This window comes from Dipteris shenzhenensis, chromosome 22 (assembly GCF_047967505.1).
Source record: "Dipteris shenzhenensis isolate YYH24624 ecotype China chromosome 22, Dip_SZ_1.0, whole genome shotgun sequence".
Classification (NCBI taxonomy): Eukaryota; Viridiplantae; Streptophyta; class Polypodiopsida; order Gleicheniales; family Dipteridaceae; genus Dipteris; species Dipteris shenzhenensis.
Genome location: NC_141617.1, coordinates 46,160,001 through 46,184,148, shown reverse-complemented (window position 1 = coordinate 46,184,148; position 24,148 = coordinate 46,160,001). Strand labels below are relative to the sequence as shown.

Genomic DNA, 24,148 nt, shown 5'->3' with positions numbered 1-24,148 from the left:
GATGCCAGACTCACTAACGGAGAGCCTCATTCATCTTATTCCAAAAGGGGGATGCATGAATTTAGTGTCTCACTGGAGACCGATCACTCTGTACAAAATCTTAGCAAAAGCAATCAACCTACGTCTACATCCCTTTCTTCTAGATCATATACATGATACGCAGACGGGATTTGTGCATGGCAGGAGCATCTTCGATGACATCTTCTCATTTTGGGAGGCTTCTAACTGGGCCATGCATAATGGCCATAGGCTTGCCATTCTACTCCTGGACTTTGAGAAAGCTTATGACAGAGTAGACTGGGGCTTTCTAGAGGGTACCCTCGCTCGCTTTGAATTCACAGATGCATGGATCAGAGGAGTGTCAGCTCTCTACAAATCAGCCCATAGCCAAGTTCTCATTGGTGGAGTCAAGGAAGACAGGTTTCAGTTCCAGATCGGTCTGTCAAGGATGCCCTTTAACCCCTTTTCTCTTTATTTGTGGCCGAAGCTATGAGCTATTACCTTAGAGCTCAAGCTGATATTATAGGGCTGAGTATTCCGTTGAGGCATGAGGATGAGCTATTGGACAGTGAGTTGGCAGATGATACGGCTGTTTTTTTGGATGCCACACCACAAACACTTACCTCGTTCAAGACAGCCTTGGATTTGTTTTGCACTGCAGCAAGGGCTCAACAAATCCAATGGCTTAGTGATGAGGACACTCTAGACTAGGGGATTGACATAGGATTCACCTGGATTCAGAGGAGTGTTTTCATGAGGTACCTAGGATGCCAGATTGGGGTGGGCATCTCTCCAACACAGCAGTTTTCTCCCATGTTGGAGAGCATCAACAGGAAACTCATTTTTTGGAGTTCTGTCAGACTTGACCTTGCATCCAGAGTAGTGGTTGTGAATCAGGTGACTTCCTGGTTTGTTTGCTTATGTTGGTGCAGATCTAGAGGTTGTATATCTCAGCTCATGAGACCTATCAGGAACTTCCTTTGAAGTGGGTTAGATGGCACCTCAGATGTGGTAGCCAAGGTGTCTTCAGAGACCCTCATTCTCCCCACACGGGAAGGAGGTGTCAATATTATTGATCCGAACTTGCAGTGTATGGCCTTGCTCTGCAAGTTTATAGTGAGAGGATTGATGTCTGGACAGAAGGATTCAATCTCATTTATGTCAGTGAACTATGAAAATCTACTTATTTCAGTAAGTCAAGACAAAGCGAAGTTGTTGGATGCATATCTTCGTTAGGGATATAAGAGTCGTAGAGAATCTGAGGTCCTTTGGCATAGGTGGAAACCTTGAACCTAAGACCTTCCAAGGACACACAGCATTGTAGAGAATTCACTGAACAACCTATAAATAACACAGTAAATGTAGAAGAAACAACTGTAATACAAAGCTGTACCTGAGCTCCAGAAAATGAATAACTATTATCAACGATGAAAAAGGGAACAGAATCGATTTCTCTCTCAGATTTAGCAACTCTATCTTGCTCAATGACCTCCTTCTTCCCTTGATCTGACATCTGCATATAAGAAAGTTAGTTCTCGAAGGTAAAACCACAATGGGAAAACCACGATGGGAAAACTATCACAGAATTCATCAACAGGTCCAAGATCACGAGCAGATAGATACATACAAGAAACTCCCTTGCCGTAGGAAGTCCCAGGTCTTCAGCAGCAGAACACAGGACCTCCATGTCAGATATGTTCTTCCCTTCTTCGTAAGTCATTACAAAAAGCTTCTGCTTTGCTTCCCCAGATTTACCAACAGTGTCTGCAAGAAGCACTAGTCTGCAAAGCAAATACTGCATCCTCACTTATCAGTTATCCCCACATCCTTTCCCTAAAATCCAATAGCTTGCTAGGTAAGACGTTCCCACAAACAGAGACAAAGGTTGGCATCATGTGCCTTACTTTGACAGAATGCTTGATGCCTCATCGCCAAGACACTTTTTGGACTCTGATATCTTGTGCAGGAATTACAGAATGACATTTTGTATTTTGACCATAGTAGTAATATTTGCACCACGTTCTTGACACCCACACTATCATGGGGGTAAGACACATACAGCAGACACCCATGATTCATCCCCTCGGGTTGATGTTGTGGGAAGCATCAAACTAAAGGAGGGAGGAATGATGTGGATTGACCATAGTCGATACTGCATCCATGGCCACCCTTGGGTGGGAAAATGGATTTGTAAATGAATGGGTGAGTGTGATTGAGTGCATAATATATGAGCTGATGTCCTAACTGATGTATGGTAGCCCTCAGAATCAAGGAATTAGGAGCGTGAGGTGTGTGTGAGAAGTTGCCAAGTAGCCCAACTACTCTACGGAAAGGTCCTATATGTGTACCTCTTTGTAAATGAACAAACAAGTAGCATTTACGTGCATTTTTTGGTGTTCACTTGTGCTTTCACAGTCCTATTCCCTTGCTTGCTTCCTCCCATCGCCAGGAGTGTGTGTGACAAAGTGGGCTGGCTTTCCCAGCACACATCAGTTCAGGCTGCCCCAACCTGCTGTAACATACCATACAGTAACTGGCGACACAGTAAACCAAGGGTGGAATTTTACCAAAACAGATCTTCCTGACTACTCCACATACTATGTCCATCCCAGACATCCACAATAGACGAGCTAACCCTCACATTTTGTCAAGCTTGACGGGTGAATATCTGGTCTATGCTCTTTCACCCAGTGTCTTACAAGACACGTGAAAGTTGACACTCACCTATGTCAAGCTAGACATGTGACATACCTGTCCATAACCTTTCAGCCTGTGCTTGTTAAGATACTTGAAAGTAGACCCTCAATTGGGCTTCCATTCAATCTAAACATGTAAGGGTTCTTTTTCGTTTTTATTTATGAAAATTAACATCCAGCTGGATGTTCTTTGCCACAAGAAAGTACTTCTATTTCATAAATAGATACATTCACAAGATGTCCACAATCCAAGGTGATTACCACCTTGCTTAGTTATCAGACTAAGAACTCTGTGCAATAAAATTTTCAATTACCGCACAGCACTTGGAAACGTCAAGTAAACACCTAACTCTACAAAGTCTCTCACAAGAATATAGACCACTTAAAACAAAATGGTGGTAGCCCCAAAACAAAGAGGAAGAGTGAGATTCAACCAGCTGCACCAACAAACGCAAGGCAGATCTCTGCAAATCAGCAAAGGTATCAGACAGAGTGTTGGGACAAATTGACGTAATGGGTCAATACCAAGGATTACAAGGCCTATGGTTATGAGTGTGATCACATGAGTGAGAGTGTGAACACACGTGTGTGTGTGTGTGTAGGTGTGCCTGAGTTAGGTGTGAGTGATGATGTGTCAGTTAGTAGGTGTGATTGAGTAAATCTAGGAGTGTGATGTGTGATTGAGAGATACTGGGAGATAATTGTGGATCTAGACATGCTCTCTTGAGCTCACATATGATGTCACTCTTGGATGTAACCATTGTCTATTTAATGGCACTCTCTCTATAAATAAAGTGGCTTCATTTTCCATCATTGTGTCAAAACCATGTCTCCCTTGCTTCCCCAACATGTGGTATCAGAGCCACCACGCCCTCCTTGAGCCATTTCTAGCCACGTCATAATCTTCTTCCCCGTTTCTCTCCTTTATTCCCTCTTTTGCCACAATTTTTCCTTAAGCTTGTTCTCCCTCTCTGGCGCACTATTTCATGAGCCCTTCAGCTGGAGATTCCCCTCGATAGGGTGCACTTTTGCTTTAGAGGAATTAGCGAAATATTACCTACGCAGCCAGTGCTGACATGATTATCACCCGACGAACTTTCTGCAATTCTCCTTCAGTGCGTCGAATTTCCTTAATTGCTGGTAGCTGGAGTTAGGCGACCTTAAGAGGAGTTCACTGTTGAAATTTCAGCTCATTTGCTCCACTAGGTCGAGAAAAATTGACGAAAAACCAGTCGAAATTCAAGCAGCTCCAGTCGGCGACCTGACACAAATCTGTGCTTATCCTCTGGGGTGAAGTCCTCTAGTATATGTGTTCTCTTTTTGCTGCAAAAGCCCTTTGAAAGCTACTTATGATTGTGCAAATTTCGGCCTCCAATCTCTACTTGTTGCTGGATTCAGTTTTTGATAGTTTTGTGGTTTTGAGGTTGACCAAGTCAACTAAAATTCGGGGCTTTCTACTTTGACTGAAAGTTTTCAGTGTATTGACTGTGTTTGATCATTTTTATTCAGCCATAAGTCTTGGAAAGTTGAATGCTTGACTGATTTTTCTGTTTGCATATTTTCAAAGTGTGTGTATGCAAAGAAATAGTCATCATCTGAGGGGATTTTTGTCATAAGAAGTACTCCTTGTAAGGAGTATAGACAATGCCCTTGATTACTATATCAAGTGGTAAGAAGAAATCCATCCTTTAGAGATTATTCCTACTTGGTCGCCTCTATGGAAGAATACACTAAGCACAATGAAAAGTTGCTAAGATGAAGGATAAACCACATATGATTCATGAGCCTCTTCAAAGCATTGGCATTTCGACATCAACTTGGACTCTTTCATCTACATCAACATGGTGGTCAAGAGTATGCACCCTATTGAATATATCATTCTACATTTGTGGACCAGACACAATGATAGCACGGAAACAACGCTGGAAAAGGGTTGCTATCAAGGGGGGAATCTTCCCCACATCTCCAAAATGTTAGAATTTTTGTGTATGGTCAGTAAGGGTTATTTGCCCTAGGATGTCCCCCTTAAATGATTGTTAGTCTTATATGAGTTCTACCTCGTTAGATCTATGCGAATTTCCCATGCATAGCCATTGTCCATTCTCCTAGCTGTAAACCAAGAGCCATAACCAGAGTGAGTCACAGGTTGGGTCATGGGTGTGGTTACTAGGTGTGAACAAGCCATAAAGCTTCCCATGTACTACTGCTGTTTGTGGGGGGAGTATGATGGGACAATTTGATGTAATGGGTATTGCAATACCAAGGATTACAAGGCCTATGGTTATGAGTGTGATCACATGAGTAAGTGTGTGTAGGTGTGCCTGAGTTAGGTGTGAGTGATGATGTGTCAGTTAGTAGGTGTGATTGAGGAAAGCTAGGAGTGTGGTGTGTGATTGAGAGATACTAGGAGATAATTGTGGATCTAGAGATGCTCTCTTGAGCTCACATATGATGTCACTCTTGGATGTAACCTATGTCTATTTAATGGCACTCTCTCTATGAATAAAAGGGCTTCATTTTCCATCGTTGTGTCAACACCATGTCTCCCTTGCTTCCCCAACACAAAGATTTGTGTGTAGCAAAACCCGAAATCCTAGAGGGGTTGAGATCAGCTTCAAAGGATGCCCTCAAAAATCTGCAATAAATCTTCGAGGAGGCGTATAAATTCAAAATTTTGGAACGCCTACATCCACTCAGAGATAGAGCTGGATGGGTGAGCCTTTATCACCCTCTCCCCCTGGGCACACATAGCTAAAGTCTCCCAAAGGCATCCAGACCAAGAAAGGTGGCCATGCATGGTAGAAGGCATCAAGCCAACCAAGGTCACCTTCATCTGCATTTTGGATGTGTGTGCTAGTGTCATAGCCCTAGAAGATGGTCAACACATCCATGCTTCTATTGTGGTCAATGGGTGGGAGTGGGATGGTGGTGTGGGGAATGCTCTTGTCAATATGTATTGCAAATGTGGGAGCCTGGAAGATTCTAAGGCTGTGTTTGTAGAGATGCCACTCTGGAACGCAGCCTCCTGGAATGCTCTGATCGCAGGGTGTTCCCATAATGGGCATGGCAAGGAGGCCTTTTCTATAATCCCTGTCCGTAACTCTTTGAATCCCTTGGTATTCGCAAGTAAACATGCATTCCCTTAGAGGCTCTTTTAGGCGAACGCTATGTATCATCATAAAAACATGCTCTATCATGCAAACCTTGATAGATTCTCATACATCGCTAACATCTCTTGCATATCTTGCAAGAAATCTTTAGCTACACCCAACTGAAAACCCTTCAATCCAAACATCACAGGACACCTAGGTTGATATATGTACATAAGCATAAATGGACTGGTAGCCATATGCTTAGCACTGTTGTAGGCGAATTCCACCATGGAGACATACTTCTCCCAATCATATGGCCTCTTGGAGATGTATGCTCAAAGCATATCTTTTTTTTTCAATAGGAAAAAAAACGTTCTATTACTGTTTGGAAAAATTAACCATACAAGTCAGCTATCCCGAAAGCACCAACCTAGGGAAATACAAAAGCCTAGCGGAAAGAGAAAGCCAGCTTGTTTCGTGAGAACCCAACTCACTGCCTAGGGTATCTTAGGGATAGGGGCTAACAACTAGGGGGGAGGACTGTACAACCAACGAATCCCTCAGAGTTTGGCCAAGCTCCAACATAGAAGCTTCCGCTAGACAGTCTCCAGAACTGGGACAATCTACTACTTTGCTGAAATGTCAATCCCTACCTAGCATCCCAGGTTTCCCGCTGTCTGTCCCCAAGTAATCCATTGAAAACTAAAGGCAGCCCCCCAGTTTCAGACCTCTTGGACCTATGTTGTCCCTTGAAGAAGCCAATCGATTTGGTCCAATTGATCCAAGCCTCGGACACCTCGCAATAGATGACCAAAACTCCTCTGATTGCCTCAAGGCTCGCTGCTGATCCCTCTCCACATACAGTGCCGTGAATCCAAAATCTCCTCCTGTCGGATCGGCATCCTCATCCTAGTCGGTCCTGCAGCCTGGGAATGCAAGAAGTATCGTAACGCCTCGGCTATGAAGAGAAAGAGGAAAGGGCATAGAGGGCAACCTATTGTACCGATAGGGAGAAAGAGAAGGGTTTGCCCGTGTGACCACAAATAAGCACATGTAGAGCTGAAATCCCTCGGATCCATTGGTCTGAAAAGCCTAATCTGCACATGGTGCCCTCCAACAAGGACCACTCCACCCTATCATAAGACTTCTAGAAATCTAAAGAAGGATAGCTAGAGGCTGAGATTCCTCCCCGGCACGAACACCCCCCACGCTACCTTAGGACAGGCTTGACGAGCCAAGGCACCCTTGAGGAGGCGCAAACAGCCCGCTGGCTGGCTCACAGCCCCCCACGCAAGGGTGGCCTCCAAAACAGGCCTTTATGCTGCCCGAAAGCTCCCGCTACCAGCGCAAGATGGCAAGGAGGTCAATGGTGATGAAGAGGACACCAAGGGTAAAGAGAGTGTGTTACCCTTGACCTCAGATGGACATTGCCTCTGCATATGCCTCTTTTGCCCGCGGAGGAAGCAACAATCCTCCTTCACGTTTTCAAGAGTTTGTTCAGCTTTCTTAACTCGATTTGCACTCGCCTCAGCCAAAGTCTGTGAAAGACTCGGGGCTTGGGTTTGCATAGCCCTTGTAGGATAGAAGTACCTCTTCCGCCTAAAGTTCTTTTGCTCTAAACGTGTGGTAGGCTGAGATTTCTGCAATGAGCTTAGCCATGGTGTCATTGTAGATCTTTGCATATCTAATCGCATCCTCAAGGGTTTTACTTCAATTGTTCTTCACTTGTAACTTCTGTTCTTTCGCCCAACTGTTTATGAAGAATCCACACAGGGTAGTAGGATCCACATCGAGGCTTTGGATTTTAGATCTCTAAGCCAATGTAGATAGGCATCAGATGGCAACTTTTCCATATTTAAGTTTGTGAACTTAGAGATGAGATCAAACTCATCTTCCAGTTGAAGGAATTCTTCTTGGTTTCTCCTATAACTCATGCCACAAGGCTAATGCTTTACCCTTGAACATCCCTTGTGCCATTTGAAACTTAAGTGTATTGGAACAAAGATGGAAGGAGAAGTGTACCTTCCATGGGTTCAGCCATGCATCAATGCATTTGGGAATGCGCTCCTTCTTACTTGTAAAGGTCTTAAGTGTAAAGGATGGTGCTATGGGTACACTCCCAAGGCCTCTTGCCGCCAAACCCATAATGGTGCTTGCAGCACCACAATCTTCTAAGTTTGCATCTTGAGGCATGCTTCTTGGGTTTTGAATAGGTCCTTCAGTTCCTTCATTTGTGATTTGAAAAAAGCTTTAGGCTCTACGTGTTGCTCCTTCGTCACAAGGTTGTCTTCATCAAAATTAATCTCATCACTGTCTTTTCCGTCAGGCTCTTGGACTGGAGGCATGCTGGCTGCAGCTTCCTCATGCATCCGGCTCTCGTCAATCATAGTAGGAGAGTAGAAGAGGGGTGTGAGGTCGGTCTTAGCAAGCTCCCTACCTGCTCCCGCTACTTGCCCCTCCCACCATCTTCCTCCTCCCATTAGCCTCCTTCCACCTCCTCCTTCCCCCGCCCCCATTCTCCTCTGCCTCCATTCCCCCTCCTTCCTCCGCCTCCACTCCTTCTCCATCTCCCGCCTCCAGCCCCGCCCCCCTTTCGCCTCTCCTCGGCATCCTTCCCGCCACCTCCTCCGCCTCCCTCCCCGCCCCCTTCTCCGCCTCCCCTTCCACTTCCTTCCCCAAACCTCCAGCCGAGGGAGGACAGCCTTTAGAAGCAACCACTTCCCCCTCAACCTCTTCTCTCCCCCTTTTTCCACTTCCCTTCCTTCTCCCCTTCCACCTTCTTCCCTTCCACTTCCTCCCCACCTCCTTCCCCCCTTCTCCACCTTCTTTTCCGCCTCCCCCTCCACCTCCTTCTTGTCCTCCTTGTCCGTCTCCCTCCTCGCCCTCCTCTCTCTCATTCTTTCCTGCTCTTTACTCCCGTTTCCTTTTCAAAGGATCCTCTCTAGCCCTTCAGCCCTCTCTCGTCTCACCTCAAGCCTTGGGTGTGTTCAGGATTGGGAAACAGGGGCTTCTTCGAGGCGCCTCTTTTTTCAAGGGCTCTCCCTAGCCTTTCTTGGGGTGAGGTAGCTTCCCTACCCACCGTCCACGTGGCTCTTTGTTTTTCCCTTCCTCACAGCGGGAGTTTTTTTTGCTTGCTCGGAGAAAGGAAATCTTGGTGGTGACCCTTGGTCTAGCCAGAGGGGCTCTATGGCACCACCCTCAAATCCCACATCCGTTAAGGTTATCCTTTCTCCAATCGAGAAGTAAAAGGTGCAGCTTGTTGTCCAGTCACTTCACGAGGTCACCATCTACGAAAGAGGCGTCTTCTTCCTCTATCTCCATCCATTGCCACCCGCCCTGCTCCCTTCTTTCCTCCAACCCCTCTGCCTTTGCTCCTTCCCCTCCGTGAACTCTCCTCTCCTCCCCCGCCGGCTCATCTCCCTCCCACTCCTCCTCGCTTTCTTCCTCCCCCTTTAAGTGTTCTTATTTTCCCCTTTCCACCCCTCCTCTCCCTTCCACGCAGCTTGGCTTACGCCTCGGAGAAAGTAAGCTTGGTGGTGACACTTTTCTAGCCAGAAGGGCTCAAATGGCAGCAACTTCAAATCCCACAGCCGTCAACAAGCTAGATGCAAGGGGGGGAGGGGGAGGGAGGGAGGGGAAAAGAGAAAGAGAGAGAGAGAGAGAGAGAGAGAGAGAGAGAGAGAGAGAGAGAAAGAGAGAGATTAATGTCCTCGGAAGACCTCGCGGGTCTATGGGACAGAGTGATACAACATCAAAACAGATCTCATACAAGCCTCTGTGGGCTAGGGCAAGGGGGTGAGCTAAAGCCCCTGCCAAGTACTAATCTAGTGTCTAAATAGAATAGAATAGAGACAAAATCAGAGTCTGAATCAAGAGTTAGGAGTGTCCAAATCAAGTCAGGTCAGGTCTCTCCGCTGGGCCATGAAGATGTCGCGTATCTGTAACTGTCGAGCTGTCTCGCATCCAGGTGGTGGCCGCGGTCGCCTCGATCTCAGTACCCATCAAGCTGCGTCGATCGTGATCCCTCGTCTCTGGCTCTGGCAGTCCCCGTAGTGCTGTGATGGGACGAACCTCAATGGTGTGCGCTCTAGTAGTTCGAAGAGTCTGGTGTGACTGACTGCTGATCCAGGCTGCTCTCATGTCGACAATCTCCTCATCCTCAACTCCACTGTCTCCAGGAGCCATCTCGAAGGCATAGAAGTCTGTAACCTGTCTCTGAGCTGGGTCCGGCTCTATATCTCGTAGTCTGTCAGGTGCTGATAGTGCTCTGGCATGTCTCAGTAGTGCCTCTCGATGTGAGCACATCTCCATCAAGTACAACCCTACACAGACCTAGTCCTAGAAGTGTATCAACCGAGAGAGCGGGCCGAAGCTGGTCCTCTCCTCATAAAGGCAGTGATATCGCCCTCTTATCTCATAGTAAACCAGGCAGCTACATAGGAAGTGCTCCTCAGTCTCAAGGGTATCCATGTCACATAGTGTGCAGATCCTGTGTTCTCTGGGTAGACCTGCAGCTCGGCCCACCTCAATTCTAAGCTGATGGGAGGAAACTCGCATCTGGCCAATGGCAATCCAAAGTGCATGTGAGACTCCTCTGTCCTCTAGATAAGGAGGTCGGATAATGAAACCGTCATCAGAGACTCTGAGGAAGTGATCACGATAGAACTGCATCTTGGTGGGGAGCGGTTGGTCCCTCAACCAAGTCTGGGATGTGGTGAGCTGGAGGAGGTCTAACCGTATGATACAGTTAATCTCATCGCGCGGAAGTCGCTCAGGAGGGACATCCATGCTATACTGAAATGGGGGTAGTCTGTCCATCTGAATGCCATGGCTAGTCAGCCATGTGTCTGTGCGTGCATACCAGGTGGCTGCTCCCTCACCTGCTAGGCGTCGGGATGATTCCAAAGCTACCCTCGATAGTCTCCAATGAGACAGAGCCCATACCCTGTGAATGAAAGTCACTGTCTGGAAGATAGCATCGACATATAGTGGCGTCATGGCAAACTCTGCCTGTTCATGTGGAACTGAGGGCTTACTCCGTATCATCCTGGATCCCATTGAGACCTCTAGCCTCTCAAACTTCCTCCAATCTGCTACTGGAATGTCACTTGACCAGAAGGGCGCTGCATACATGGCGGTCGGCCATACTAGAGTGTCGAAATGTGAAGTTGTGTCGAAGAAGCGCTAGATGTGAGGTATTAAAGATCATGACCTTGGTCTTTCCAAGGTTGACAGTCAGGTCCCTCTCTCTACAGAATACCTCAAGGGCGTCCAGATGCTTCTGTAATCCCTCGACCGATGAAGATAGAAGAACTATGTCGTTGGCATATAGTAATATCTGAATCAGGAGGTCAGCCAATGGTGAGCCCTCTCCGCCCAGTCGATCTAGGAAGGATGTGATCTCATCGATGTAGAGTCCAAAGAGGGTCGGCGAGAGAGGGCAACCCTGCTTCACCCCAATCGTGCTCGGCGCCCAATCTGATATACCTAATGGGGCTCGGACTCTTCCTCTGACCGACTCATATAGGCTCATAACCCCCCAAATCAACGTCTCTGGGATCTGTAGCTCATGCAATCTCGTGATGAGACGGGCTCGTGGGACAATGTCAAAGGCCTTCCGAAAGTCTACAAAACAAGCGTAGACTTTCCGGTGTCAGGCTTTGGCTTCCTCGATGATGGTCCGCAAAGTAAAGATATGATCCAAAGTGGAGTGCTGTCTCCGGAAACCCGCCTGCCCTAGTGCTCGCTACCCATGGAGCTCTGTGTGGTTGTTAAGTACCCTCTCTAGTACTGACCCATAGATCTTGGCCAATGTGTGGCCAATCATGAGAGTGCGATAGTTCCCCGTGTCCATAGGATCCCCTGCTTTGTGTATCGGGACTATGGTGGTGGTGCACCAAGTATGTGGGAAGCCGTGGCATACTGCGTGATTAAACATCCGTGCTAGAATCGGGGCTAAAACCTCATGGCCATGTGCAAAGTGTTCCGTCCGTAGTCCCTCATGATCTTGTGCCTTCCAATTATTTAGCCATCGCAGTGCATCCTGTATATTCCATGTAGTGAATAGATAACAATGTGTGGGTCTCAGCATAGATGACATATCGGGCTGAGCCTGATCGGGGACATCATAAAGGGAGCATGCATAAGTGTGCCACATAGATGGGTCCGTTGCTTCCTCTCTATCAGGGTCCCCCATCCAGTAGTGGGGTCACCCCCTCGAAATGAGCTGATGATATCCTCCATTCTGTGTGAAAGGAAAGCTCGTCTCTTACGGCATGTCAGTCGTCGGAAGATCCTCTGTGCCTCATGTGTAGGCATGTGACCTGATGCCTGTTCCCGTGTAAGGTGTGCTCTGGCCGCCCTGCACTCATCATCAAACCATGAGTTCTGTGGCATCTTTCCCTCACGTGCCTCTGTGTGTGTGTGTGTGTGTGTGTGTGTGTGTGTGTGTGTCTCATTCTGCAAGTGGACATTGCGAAAGCATTTGATACTGTCCATTGGGATTTTATTTCTCAGACTATGCATAAATTGGGATTTGGCCCTCGGCTGGTCCATATTATTTACTGGTTCTATTCTCATGCCACTGCGCAGTGTTTGCTTGGCAGTGGGTTGTCAAGGACATGGACTATGGCCCGTTCAGTGAGACAGGGTTGCCCTCTTAGTTCGCTGCTGTATGCCATTGCTACTCATCCGTTATTGTTGCATATGGACCATCTTGCAGATACAGGGCAACTTCATGGCTTGCAAATTCCAGGGGAACAGCTGTTTCTTGCACAGGCATATGCTGATGATTCATATTTCATGCCCAGGAATTCTCAAAGTGACCTCTCTCATTTGATGCATACTCTGAATGATTTTGGCATAGCTGCTGGACTGCATATCAACTTTCAGAAATCGAATCTTCTAGCATTGAAAGAAGCTGATTGGCATGCACTTCTCTGGCCAGGCCACATTATTTCTTCCCATACTATTGTGAGGCATTTAGGGTATCCCATTGGCTGGAATATTACCCCTCAACAACAGCTCAAATGGGTGCTTCAAAAGATTAACAAGAAGCTGGAATACTGGCACTTGTCCACTTGGCCTCTACATGTTCGACTTCGGATAGTACAGTCTATCATTATGGCATATGTGCAATTTTATTTGCCTCTTCTTCCCTGGTCATTTAAGCATTTGGCTTCCTATATGTCCAAGGTTATGGAGATATTTTGGAAAAGAAAATCTCACAAAAAGGCTTTGCGACTACTTCCCATGCAGTCTCTTTGTTCTCCTAAGACTCATGGGGGACTGAATATTCTCAACCTTCAGCTTCATATGTTGGCAAGAAAGAGCACTATGATTGCTGATTTTTTTCAGCAAAAACAGCCATGGGCTATTATGTTAGTAGCTATGTGTGGAAACATGACGTCCCATGCATATGGGCATTGGATTACAGATCACTGGGAAGCAGTCATGACCACATTTCAGGGAAAATTCCTGGTTGTCCTGTTTCTACTGCTTTTATTCATGATTGGAAGAGAATTCTCTCTTATGCTAAATGGTCACGTGCTTCTTCCCATCATGGTAATTCTCTTCGCTTGGAAAGCATCCATTGGAGCAAGGTGTTTGAATTCCACAAGCTTGCAGGACATTCCCCTTGGGTTTGCATCATAGGCCCATTTGGAGAACACTTACAACTATGTTGCAGCCATTTGTTCCTGTTCCTCCACTGTTCTACAGGACAGATTACTGGACTGGAATCTGACTTCCTTATCTCCTGCTACCTGTTCTCTTTCAATGCATAATTTGGCCTCCTCGATGGTCTACAAATTTCTTCTTCCACCGCCATGGATTGATAAGCATGCCAACACTCTTTGGAATTTGGATAGGCCTTTATCTTGGTGGCAATCACAACTCAAGAAAATTTGGAAAGCTAAATTGCCATTGAAACAGAGGCTTTTCTTTTGGAGATGTATAGTGGGAGCTTTTTCCATTGGGGTGAAATTGGCAACACGTCGTATTGCTTCCTCTTCTTGCCCCCGTTGCTCTCATCACCGTGAGACAGTTCCCCATTTGTTATGGTCTTGCCCGGACTCTCGGATATTGATCAGTTATGTCTCTCATTTGCTGCGGCTTCGGTTTCCCTCTATCAGATTCGGGAAACTCTTCTGGATGTTTGGATGCTTCTCATCTCAGATGTCTCCATTCCTCCTTTTCTTCACTGAGCTCGTTTTTTGGGTGCTATGGACTATTTGGACATAGAGATTGCATTTTAGAATGGGACAACAGTTTCCTCAGGCATATGCTTTCTTCAGAATGTCCCTTAAGCAATCTTTATATGATAGTTATGCTGCGAGGGACTTGGATGCTACTAGCCTTGAAGTGTTTTCTGACTGTTTTTGAGTTCTTCCATTAGGCTCTCTTTTGGAGTCTAATGTCATGTACATTGATTTCATGTTAATTTTATAGTTACTCGTTTCACCCAAAAAAAAAAAAAAAAGGGTGTGTGTGTGTGTGTGTGTGTGTGTGTGTGAGAGAGAGAGAGAGAGAGCAGGTCGAGAGGCACCCACAGAGGAGCAGCTGTAAGAGCCCTTGGTTGGAGACCCCTCCCCCCCAACGGCAAGGACCACGATTCAGACAGAGTCAACAGGCCAGGGCCCAGCGCCCCCTCAAACAGGAGCAGTAGGAGTCTCATACCCCCTAGGTGACACCTTCAGAGGTTGTAGTGGGCACAGAAGATTGGCATAGAGCCAGTGTCCACCTTGGTACGCCGTCACACGGACACGGACTACTTGCCCTCCAAACCCTCCTCAAAGTCATAAAAGGCAGTTTTTCTAAAGCAGGCACCCACCCACAGGAGAGCCTTGTTTCCTACTTCCCCGTCCTCATGGGTTGGACCATAGTGAGTTGGAACATGCACGGACTTCACGACCATGCACGTAGTCAACCGCAGTACTTGATCCTTCGACAAGAATTGCAGAGGGCAGTGGTAGGGCGAGCAGTGGACTTTCTTTTGATACAAGAGTACATGTTCTCAGCATCAGACATCCGACAATGCCATCACCTTCTTGGGAGAGGCCCGGAGGTGTGGTCTCCTGCCGTATGATGATACAGAGGGGTCTGTATCTCAATCTCCTAGGTGGTGGCCCTAGAGGTCTACGATCAGGGTGAGCTTATCCCAGGGCGGTCAGTTTGGATGGGAGAATCGAGGATTGGGATCCTGAATGTGTATGCCCCAGTGTGCAGGCAACACCGCCCGGCCTTTTGGAGGAGGCTGACAAAGTGTCAGCCAAATCTGGATAGTTGGAGGAGGCTGACAACCTGGAGTTTGGGGAGGACAAGCAGGGAGGTGCCTCTTTTTCCAAGATGCCAGCAGCAGAGCAGAGCACTTGGGAGAAATTCCTCTTCACGATCAGTGGCAGAGACCCGTGGAGAGAGCCAAAGTTCAGCAGGATCCCTGGGGCAGGCTTCTCTTCTCATTCCGCGACATGATGGATTACTTGAGAGGTTGGATCGCTTCTATGTCAAGAACTACACTCCACAAAGGTGGCTCTACAGGGATTCTAGCAAGCACCACGATGTCAAACCACTCTCCACCAATATTATACCTAGAGCAGCCTCATCGTAGTCTTCCCCAAAAGGGGGTCCGCATTCTAGAGGACCTACTACAAGATGAGGAGATTCAGCTGGTTATTGCAGGGATTTGGCAGCAACCAAAGTCAGTACCTTGCGAGGGCTGGGCTTCATGGGTGGCAGATGCGATTCAGAGGAGCGGCAAGGAGTTGCAGTCTCACGCCCTTAGACGGAGGAGGGCCCTTCAAAAGCACGAGCGTGCACTGCAACGAGACCTCGCCTCCATAGAGAGGCACAAGGAACAGAACCCAAGATCCCAGTGGCTTAGTGATAGACATGAGAGTGCGCGCCTTGAACTCCAAGACACGGAGGTTCGGCCCACTGGGTTCAACAGGGGGATAGGATGACGAAGCAGTTTTTTCATACCACTAGATCTCAATCGGCATGCACGCAGCTATAGCCTTTACGAGATCTGTAGGGCACCTTGCACACTGGTCCACAGAAGATTCTAGAGCTGACCATGGATTTATACAGCCAGCTCTTTCAAGCGGAGAGGGTGACTCCAGCATGCCTCGTGGCCCGAGAGTTAGTTTGGGACAATGTTCCGATAGTATCTCGAGGGAGTTGTGCAGGAGACTGGGGGAGCCTTTCACGGAAGAGCCCTCACGACCCTTCCAACCCAGAAGTGTCCTAGCGAAGAGGGCTTGACCCTGGCCTTCTTTCGGAACTTCTAGGAGATCATTGCTAGCCCTTTCCGATCATCCTACCAGGAGATCTTCGACACGGGCTCCCTTCCTCAGTCTCTGAGCAAGGGGTGGATTTGCTTGATCCCGAAAGGGGGAGATAGGTCAGACATCCGGCAGTGGAGACCGATCACCCTGCTAACCGCATACAAGATCCTTGCGAAGATCTTGAGTTTGCGATTGCGGCCTCATCTGACCGACATCATCCATGATACACATACTAGCTTTGTATAGGAGCGTAGCATCCTGGACAACATATTCACGTTCTAGGAGGCAATGGATTGGGCCGAGGAGGAGTCACAGTCTTCGGCCATCCTTCTCTTGGATTCGGAGAAGGCTTACGACAAGGTGGAGTGGTCTTTTCTGGAGGGCACTATCCAGAGGTTGGGTTTCTCAGACAGATGGATTCAAGGAGTCTCTGCGCTCTATGCAGGGAGCTCTAGTCAGATACTTATAGGTGGACACACGGGCGAGGCCTTTTCTGTCTCGCGCTCGGTCCGCCAGAGCTGTCCCCTTGCTCCCTTTCTTTTCATTTTTGTGGCAGAGGCATCGGGCTACTATTTGAGATAACAGGTGGCGGGGCTCACAGGGTTGAGGCTCCCAATCGAGTTTGCAGATGACACAACCTTGTACGTAGAGGGCACCACAGTGAGCTTGGAGAGAGTCCGCGGAGCCCTCGCTATTTATTGTGAGGCCTCGGGTGCACAGATCAACTAGACAAAATCCATCGGTCTCGTCACAGGCTTTGAGGAGACACAGGAGCTTCGACAGTGGAGGAGTGCTTTTGGGTTCCACTGGATACCACGGGCCCCATAGCAAGATACCTCGGGTGCCAGGTGGGTCTTGATATTACAGCAAAGCAGCAAATCGCCCCGGTTCTTGAGAGTGTTCGGTACAAGCTCTCTACTGAGCTTAGCCAAACTCTCCCTAGCGAGCCATTCCTTAGTAGCAAACCAGGTCCTTCTTGCCACAGCCTGGTACATTGCAACCTGCTGGTGCTTTCAAAGAGGGTGCATTGCACAGCTCCGACGTTTGGTTTGGAATTTCCTCTAGGCAGGATCGTACGGCACGAGAAAGACCAGAGCCCGGGTCACTTGGCAGCCTGTGATCATGCCGCAGGCATTGGGAGGCTTGGGCATCATAGATCCGGAGATGCAGAGCAGAGCCCTCGGGCAAGTTGGTTGTGCACGGCCTCTCCCTTGGCACAAAGCCCTGGAAGCTCCTCTTGCAGCGAGGGCTCTCAGGAACACCCCACGCACTGGGGGGCAATGGCAGCATTCACACAGATGGATCTTTTCAGAGGCCCCCCCTACGGGGAATGGTTCCCCCATGATGGGGAGCCTCCATAGGGTCTGACAGAGATTAGTAGGGGGCCTCATCCAGGCTCAGCCCTGTTGCAGAGAGGAGTTCAAGCGCCAGCCCCTCATTTGGCACCAAGAGATCAGGGATCAGGATGGACTTATGCTCGGACAGTGGACTCAAATTGGATGGGCACAGTGGGACAGTGGCCTGGCCTATTCCTTTGGCAGATGGAGCAGATTACCCATGGAGGCAAAGGCGAGGCTTTGAGCCATAGCGCATATGCGAGGGGCAGCGCAGCGGATAAGAAAGATTGACCTAGCCATCCCCAAGTCTTGGCGCAGGGACTCCGCATGTGGATGGACAGCAGATGGTTAGGTCACTTTTCTCGGACTGAGGTCCGCCTGAGAATGATGATTCAGCGAGGCAGCACACAGCCTGGCTTCTTCCGTGTAGGGCTTGGCGGCCTACTCCAGGCATTCACTCAAAGAGACTCAGAGATGGACGGGAGTCTGGATGGGATTCATTGGCAGATGATTAGAGTGGTCGGCCGATTTGGGAAGGAGATGCACATTGATCCTCCCAACATCCTCTAGAGCAAGATGCCCCCAAACGGTGCCTCTGGCTTTGGGAAGGTAGGCCCTTGAGCGAGGTCCAGTGGGATCCGAGAGAGTGGTTCTGGCCCTCCAAGATCGGCCACACCAGTAGGTGGACAAGGTGCCCTTCTTTTCATACACCACTCGAATTGGCAAGAAGCTTCAGATGGACTCTTCGACTTGGACCCCTTCAAGGGAGAGGCATTGAGTAGCCCAGAGGGTGCTCAAGGAGGTCCGTTCCAGATTTTGGACACATCTATGGTCCAGTTTGCAAGCGATAAAGATCTCCTACATCTTTTGGTTGGCCGCCTATGTAGGGTTGCCCATAGGTCCATGGTTGGAGCAGATGCACATGGAGGGGCAATGTCACTGTTGCTCTACTGATTTTCTGGAGACGACAATCCCGCACTGCCTCTGGAGCTGTCTCGTAGCGCAATGAGGATCTGGATGGGAGCCCTTAGGATCATAACCCGCATGCAGAGGGACTACATGGCCCGGTTGACTGAGGGAGGACACGCGTTCCAGATCGATGAGGTCTCTCCAGCTTACCGGATACAAGGTCAAAGCATTTAGAGGATAGAGCTCCATGAGGCGGTCCCTCCAGATAGCCCGGATCCTCATTCCCCTCCCAAGGATAGCGTGTGGGAGGTAGTAGCCAATATCACGGCATGGAACATTTGGGTTGCTCGCTGTAGTCTCGTGATGGTTGAGCATCTGGTTCCACCCTCTGCTACCTTGGTCGCCATCTGGCAAGATATCATCTACAACCTGCGCTCCACCTGGGAGCATGGGACCCCGGGCTCTAGGGCAACTGTCACGAGACACGCACCATACTCAGCACCTTCAAGGCTGTTGTTTTGTATGAATTTTTTCAAGCATTAATAGAAGGTTCCTTTATTTGCAAAGAAAAAAAGCAAGGGGGGAATGGAATCCCAAATGGTGGTATGGCCCTACATCTTGCTCCTTGCCACAAAGGCCTCCTAAAAGAGACACTGGCTAAAATAGAAAGCTCCCATATAAGCAATCTCCACTTTGTACGCGTCCATATGGTGAAGCAATACATCGACGTGTAATTACGCTTCTTTATAATAGCTCTCCATCCAATGGCTACCTATTGGCCCCAAGAAACCATTGATGCGCAAGATATGTCCTAGAAATCCTTCAACATTGCCTCTAGAATTGCCAATCAAGCCACCAGAGATTCATCCCCTCTCCACGGATCTTGGGATAGGGGCCTCGGAAATGGTAGCAGAGGAGCAATTAGTCTTCCAAGTAAAGACCATGAAAGTTATCTGGCCTACATGATGCATGATCATGCTTGAGATCACACACAAAGCCTCAACTCCCACATAAACTCTCCGCGTCCCCCTTTTGTCCTACGACGACTAGGAGATGATAGCTAGCATCACAGCATATCGGTTGACTCTTGCAACCGAATTATGGGTGGTTAGTAAATTTGACCAACAGTCCTTTGGAGGTATTTCACTAGACATTCCCTAACCTTGTGATTCCTATAATCAGCAAGGTGAGGAGGAATCTCATAACATAGCTAAGCATTGTAAACGCTTTTGACAATGCATTTTTACTCCTAGATTGAGTTATTCACTAGCCCCCAATGGATTCCTTGCGGCTGACATGAGGTTCCTATAGGGTCCCAATTAAAAGAGCCTCAGCTTAAGAAAGTCCCATCTGCCCTAGCTGCCCATAGTGTACTAATTGTCATGCTAAGAGAGCCACCAAAACCATTGACTCCAACATAAGGTATCGACCCACCCTTGATTAGACCTTGGTTACATCCATCAGGATGTAACATTCTTGCCTTCTTAAACAGAATGGTTCCCATGGACTATTGAACTTGCTTTAATATGGATTCAATACCTTCGCCAGTATTATACAATTAACCCCTTTGTCTTGTCCTAAAATCTTACGCATGTAATCCCAAATTCCCTACCTCCATCAGGCACTTCCTTTTCATGTAAGGAATCCTTTTGTTCATATTTTTTTCTGTAAAGCATGTTGGAGTCACATCCAACTAACCGTGAAACCTAGGACATCGAAGTCATGTAAGCCATTCAAACTCACCAGTTCTACAACCCATTTCTTCATACTCATTTCATCAAGCTAGTAAGATGAAAGTTGGTGACGCAAGTCATTTGGAAGAGGGATCATTCAATGTGATCATTACAAGTCCTTGAATCTCCACACACTTAGCCCATGAACCATTCTTGTTATCCAAATCTTTTCAGTGCCCTTTCAGTCCAGCCATTTCATGAAAATCCGAATGAAGAGGATACAAAAACTAGCCAAACTTGGAATCATCATGCAGTGATAATTCTATTCCATTTAACATGGATGAAAGTAAGGGATCATTGGTGGGAGGAAGATTAAAAAAGCAGCAGTAGGAATTAGACTCAGTTCATTGAGGCTTTTCAAGGTTTGAGTCAATTTTATTACCCTGATCAAATCCTAGCCCAACTAAATGAGCTCTATCATCCCTGCATAGATATCGAGCATCAATACAATTTCAAGATGAGATGCTTGGAGACATGAAACACTACAAACAAAAAGTAAAGCCTTAGTTCATTGCTAGTCCAATTTTCGCGACATGGTATGGTTATCTTGATGAGAGCAAGAAGTTCTATATGTGCCTCATTCATGAAAGTCTAACCAATTGAAATCAAAACCCAAGAATTCTCTTCAGCTTCATGGTAGAAGCCGTTATGCACCGTAGACAACAATTCATATGTCTATGAAAGCATGACATGATACAGCTTGCATCAATGGACATCATTTTAACATTTAAATGTATTCAACAAGTTAAATTTGTGCATTTCTTCTGTACCTATACATTCCATACCAACAACAGAAGGTAGTTGCTGCCAAAAGAAAATGCAAACTAGCACATTGCTTCTCATGCATACCTGTGAGCATGTAGCGTATTCGGCCACCACTTCCAATCTTTGAATTGAAGTCCATCTCTTGCTGCAGATCTGCCCATGTTTACATGAAGAGGTTGGGATACCATGTATAGCTTACGATTTATGGTTATCATCCCAATTTGAGTCTTGTATCCAGATAGAGCTTTGCAAGAACAAATTAAACCCAACACTACAAAATTATAAACGTGACCAAAACAGTAGAAACTAATGTAAGAAACATTCAAACTAGAGAGATTATTACTTCTAACTTCACAAATTCACAAAATACGTAAGACGTGGTTTTAAAAAAAACTTGGACAAAATTTAAAAAAATTAACTCTCATAAGCAATATTTTTCTTGATCTCATAAAAAATAAAATTCAAGTGGCTATATGCATTTCAAACTATTCTAGGAATCAAATCTAATAGAGCCTTGCTTTAAAACTCTGACCCACATAGGAGAGTCTCCATAAAAGAGGGTAGAAAGCGGGGAAGAAAAGGGAAGGGGACTAGGAGAAAGAGTTAGAGTGAAGACAATAACAAAGGGGGGCAATATATATATATGTGTGTGTGTGTGTGTATGTGTGTTGTTGGAGATATCATAGCCAAAGAGTGTGTGTGAGATGTATGTGTGACGTGTTGTACTAGGAGCTCTAGTACTACTTCATGTGTGAGTGCCACGTGTTACTATGGGACTTATCCCATATGCACTTGGTGCAAGTGTGTGAGTGTGTAGCCTATATAAGGCTTGTACTTCAATTGTCGCATTTAGTGATGATGAATGAATGAAATCCTTTCACGGTTTCTACATTGTGTATTCTTCTTCACTCCCTAGCCTCTCTCTCTCTCTCACTCACACCATGTTTCTAACATGGTATCAGAGCAGATCAGCCCTGCCACATCATCATCATCTCCAGCCCTAACCCTAATCTGCCTATGCAGTCTCCTCTTCTCAGCCGCCTCATTTTCGCCTCCTTCTCCATAGCCTGCTACATTCATTTCCACCTCTCCTTGCAGCCATTTGCATTCATTTCCGCCTGTCTACAACATCCGCCTCTGTTCAGGCTCTCTTGGAGCACTTGGCGACCTGATTTTCTGCTGGTCGGCATGTTTTCTTGGAGGTACTTGCAACAAGTGGAGGTTTTCGACGCCCAAAACTGCTTCTGATTGCTGCTGCTGTGTAGTCGACCACGTGTGAGCATTCTCTGCAGCACTTCAAGGGTTTTGAAGGCTTTTTCCAACTGTTTTGAGGCTGTTGCATCTCCGATCTGTTCTAAGAGTCCTGCTGCAGAACCGCCTACAACAGCAGTATTTTTGGGGCTGTTCCTGGCTTCCAGCTCATCTACAACAGCCGCTTTTCATTGTGGTGATCTGCTACAGCATTCGGAGCTGTTCTAGGGAGCCGCCCTTCACTTCAGAGACCTGCTGCAAAACTCAGTTCTACATTTCGAGGCATATATTTGCTGCTCGTTGAATCAGATTCACATTTGGAGCACCACTAGGCATTTATATCTGCTCTTTTGCACACGAGGAGATTGCTATTGTGTTTTGAAGCTCGAGACCAGCCCATTCCTTTGCTGGTTCTTTATCTCAGCCTCCCGCCTCCATGAAGGTCTTTGCCATCATGACTTCGTTGTCTTCTAGTTCCTTGCTCGTGGAGAAGTTCAAGGGGAAGGTTTTCCCACATGGCAAAATACGATGCAGCTGCTCCTCATGCATGAAGGAGTTTGGGATGTTGTTGAGGACGACAAAGTTGATTTACTTGATCAGCAGCAGAATGCAAAAGCCATTGCCCTCGTTGGTCTTTGCTTGGCCGACTCTCTCATCCATCATGTGGACTTCAAGTCAATAGCTAAGGAGATTTGGGATCGCCTTGAGACGTTATTTGGTAATAAAATCACCAACTCCAGTCTTTTTGAAGCTCAAGTTCTATGATTTGAAAATGGAGAAGAGTGATGAGTTGAGTGATCGATCGTCTAGCGAAGTTTCAATCTCTTGTTCAACAACTTTCAAGTTTGAACAGCACGCCTGATGATGAAGATGAGATGGCTGTCCTTATGAAGAATATGCACGGGATATCCCAATTTGAGCAAACTTTTGAAGTACTACGCCTTGCCACTACCATGTTTGATGATATGGTGGCACTACTCATTGAGAAGGGCCGTCATAATAAGGAAGCCACTCTCACCTCCCCTGATGATCAAGCATTTACTTCCACAAGCAAATGGAAGACCAACCAAATGGCCTACGAGACGAAGTACAATTTATGAGATACTAGAAGGGGAGAGCCTAACTGTTCCTAAAAAGCAACGACTAAGTACAAAGTAACTCTACTAAAGTGTCCTAATAGCTTCAATAATCCTATGTCTGACAGCTCACACGATCTTAACACAAACAATCTCTTGGATGCCTCCATGGAGACTTTGCTAGTCAAGTGGCCTATAAGAAGGGAAGTGAAGCAATCCCAATGCCCGTACTAAAATCTAGCTAGGGCTTATGCTTAGGTTGACTTCCAATTAAGAAGGATACACCAAAGCTCCCGTAGACGAACTACCCAACCACTATGTATCTCATGCCACTCGAAGTTGAGGCCTAGATCATCAAGAGCTAAGTCACTCAATATGACAAGAACCATGCCCCATACCACAAGAAAACTCTAAGTGTCCCTACTCATGAGACCTACCTATCCTAAGGCAGTATATCCACTGTGCAGCACCTTAAGAAAATTCGTCTCCCAAAAATGACCCTTCCAGAGGACCTTGGCAGGTATTATAGGCTTGAATACTCTCAAAACCCCTTCTAGAGGAGCTTGGAAGGTATCTACCCTGTCGTAAGCCTTCTCAAAGTCCAAGAGAAGAATGGCCAAAGGTTGTGACTCCTCCCTAGCCCAATCCACTACCTCCCAGAATGTGAAAATGTTGTGCAGGATGCTGCGCTCCTGAACAAAGCCGGTCTGTGTGTCATGGATGATGTCGGTGAGATGAGGATGGACCTTGGCTGATATCTTGTATGCGGTATCAAGCAAGGTGATCGTTCTCCACTACCGAATATCTGATCTATCTCCCCCTTTTGGGATCAAACAAATCCACCCCTGCTCAAGGACTGAGGAAGGGAGCCCGTGTCGAAGATCTCCTAGCAAGCTAAGCGAAAAGGGGTGGAATTGATCTCCCGAAAGTTCCAAAAGAAGGTCAGAGTCGCGAGACTACCGTCGGAACATGGTCCCAAACTATCTCACGGGCCACAAGGCAGGCT

The 24,148-nt window shown here is 47.1% G+C and overlaps 1 protein-coding gene across 1 annotated transcript in view; it reads right to left on the bottom strand.

The window, feature by feature from the left end:
* Positions 1 to 24,148, bottom strand: part of LOC147888176 (uncharacterized) — a 96,276-nt gene that overhangs the window by 4,343 nt on the left and 67,785 nt on the right. The window contains exons 4-6 of the mRNA XM_087393787.1: positions 20,900 to 20,968; positions 1,628 to 1,781; positions 1,394 to 1,513 (exon numbers count right to left, since the gene is read on the bottom strand). Coding sequence (XP_087249913.1) covers positions 1,394 to 1,513; positions 1,628 to 1,781; positions 20,900 to 20,968 — 343 coding nt within the window. The remainder of the gene's footprint in view (positions 1 to 1,393; positions 1,514 to 1,627; positions 1,782 to 20,899; positions 20,969 to 24,148) is intronic.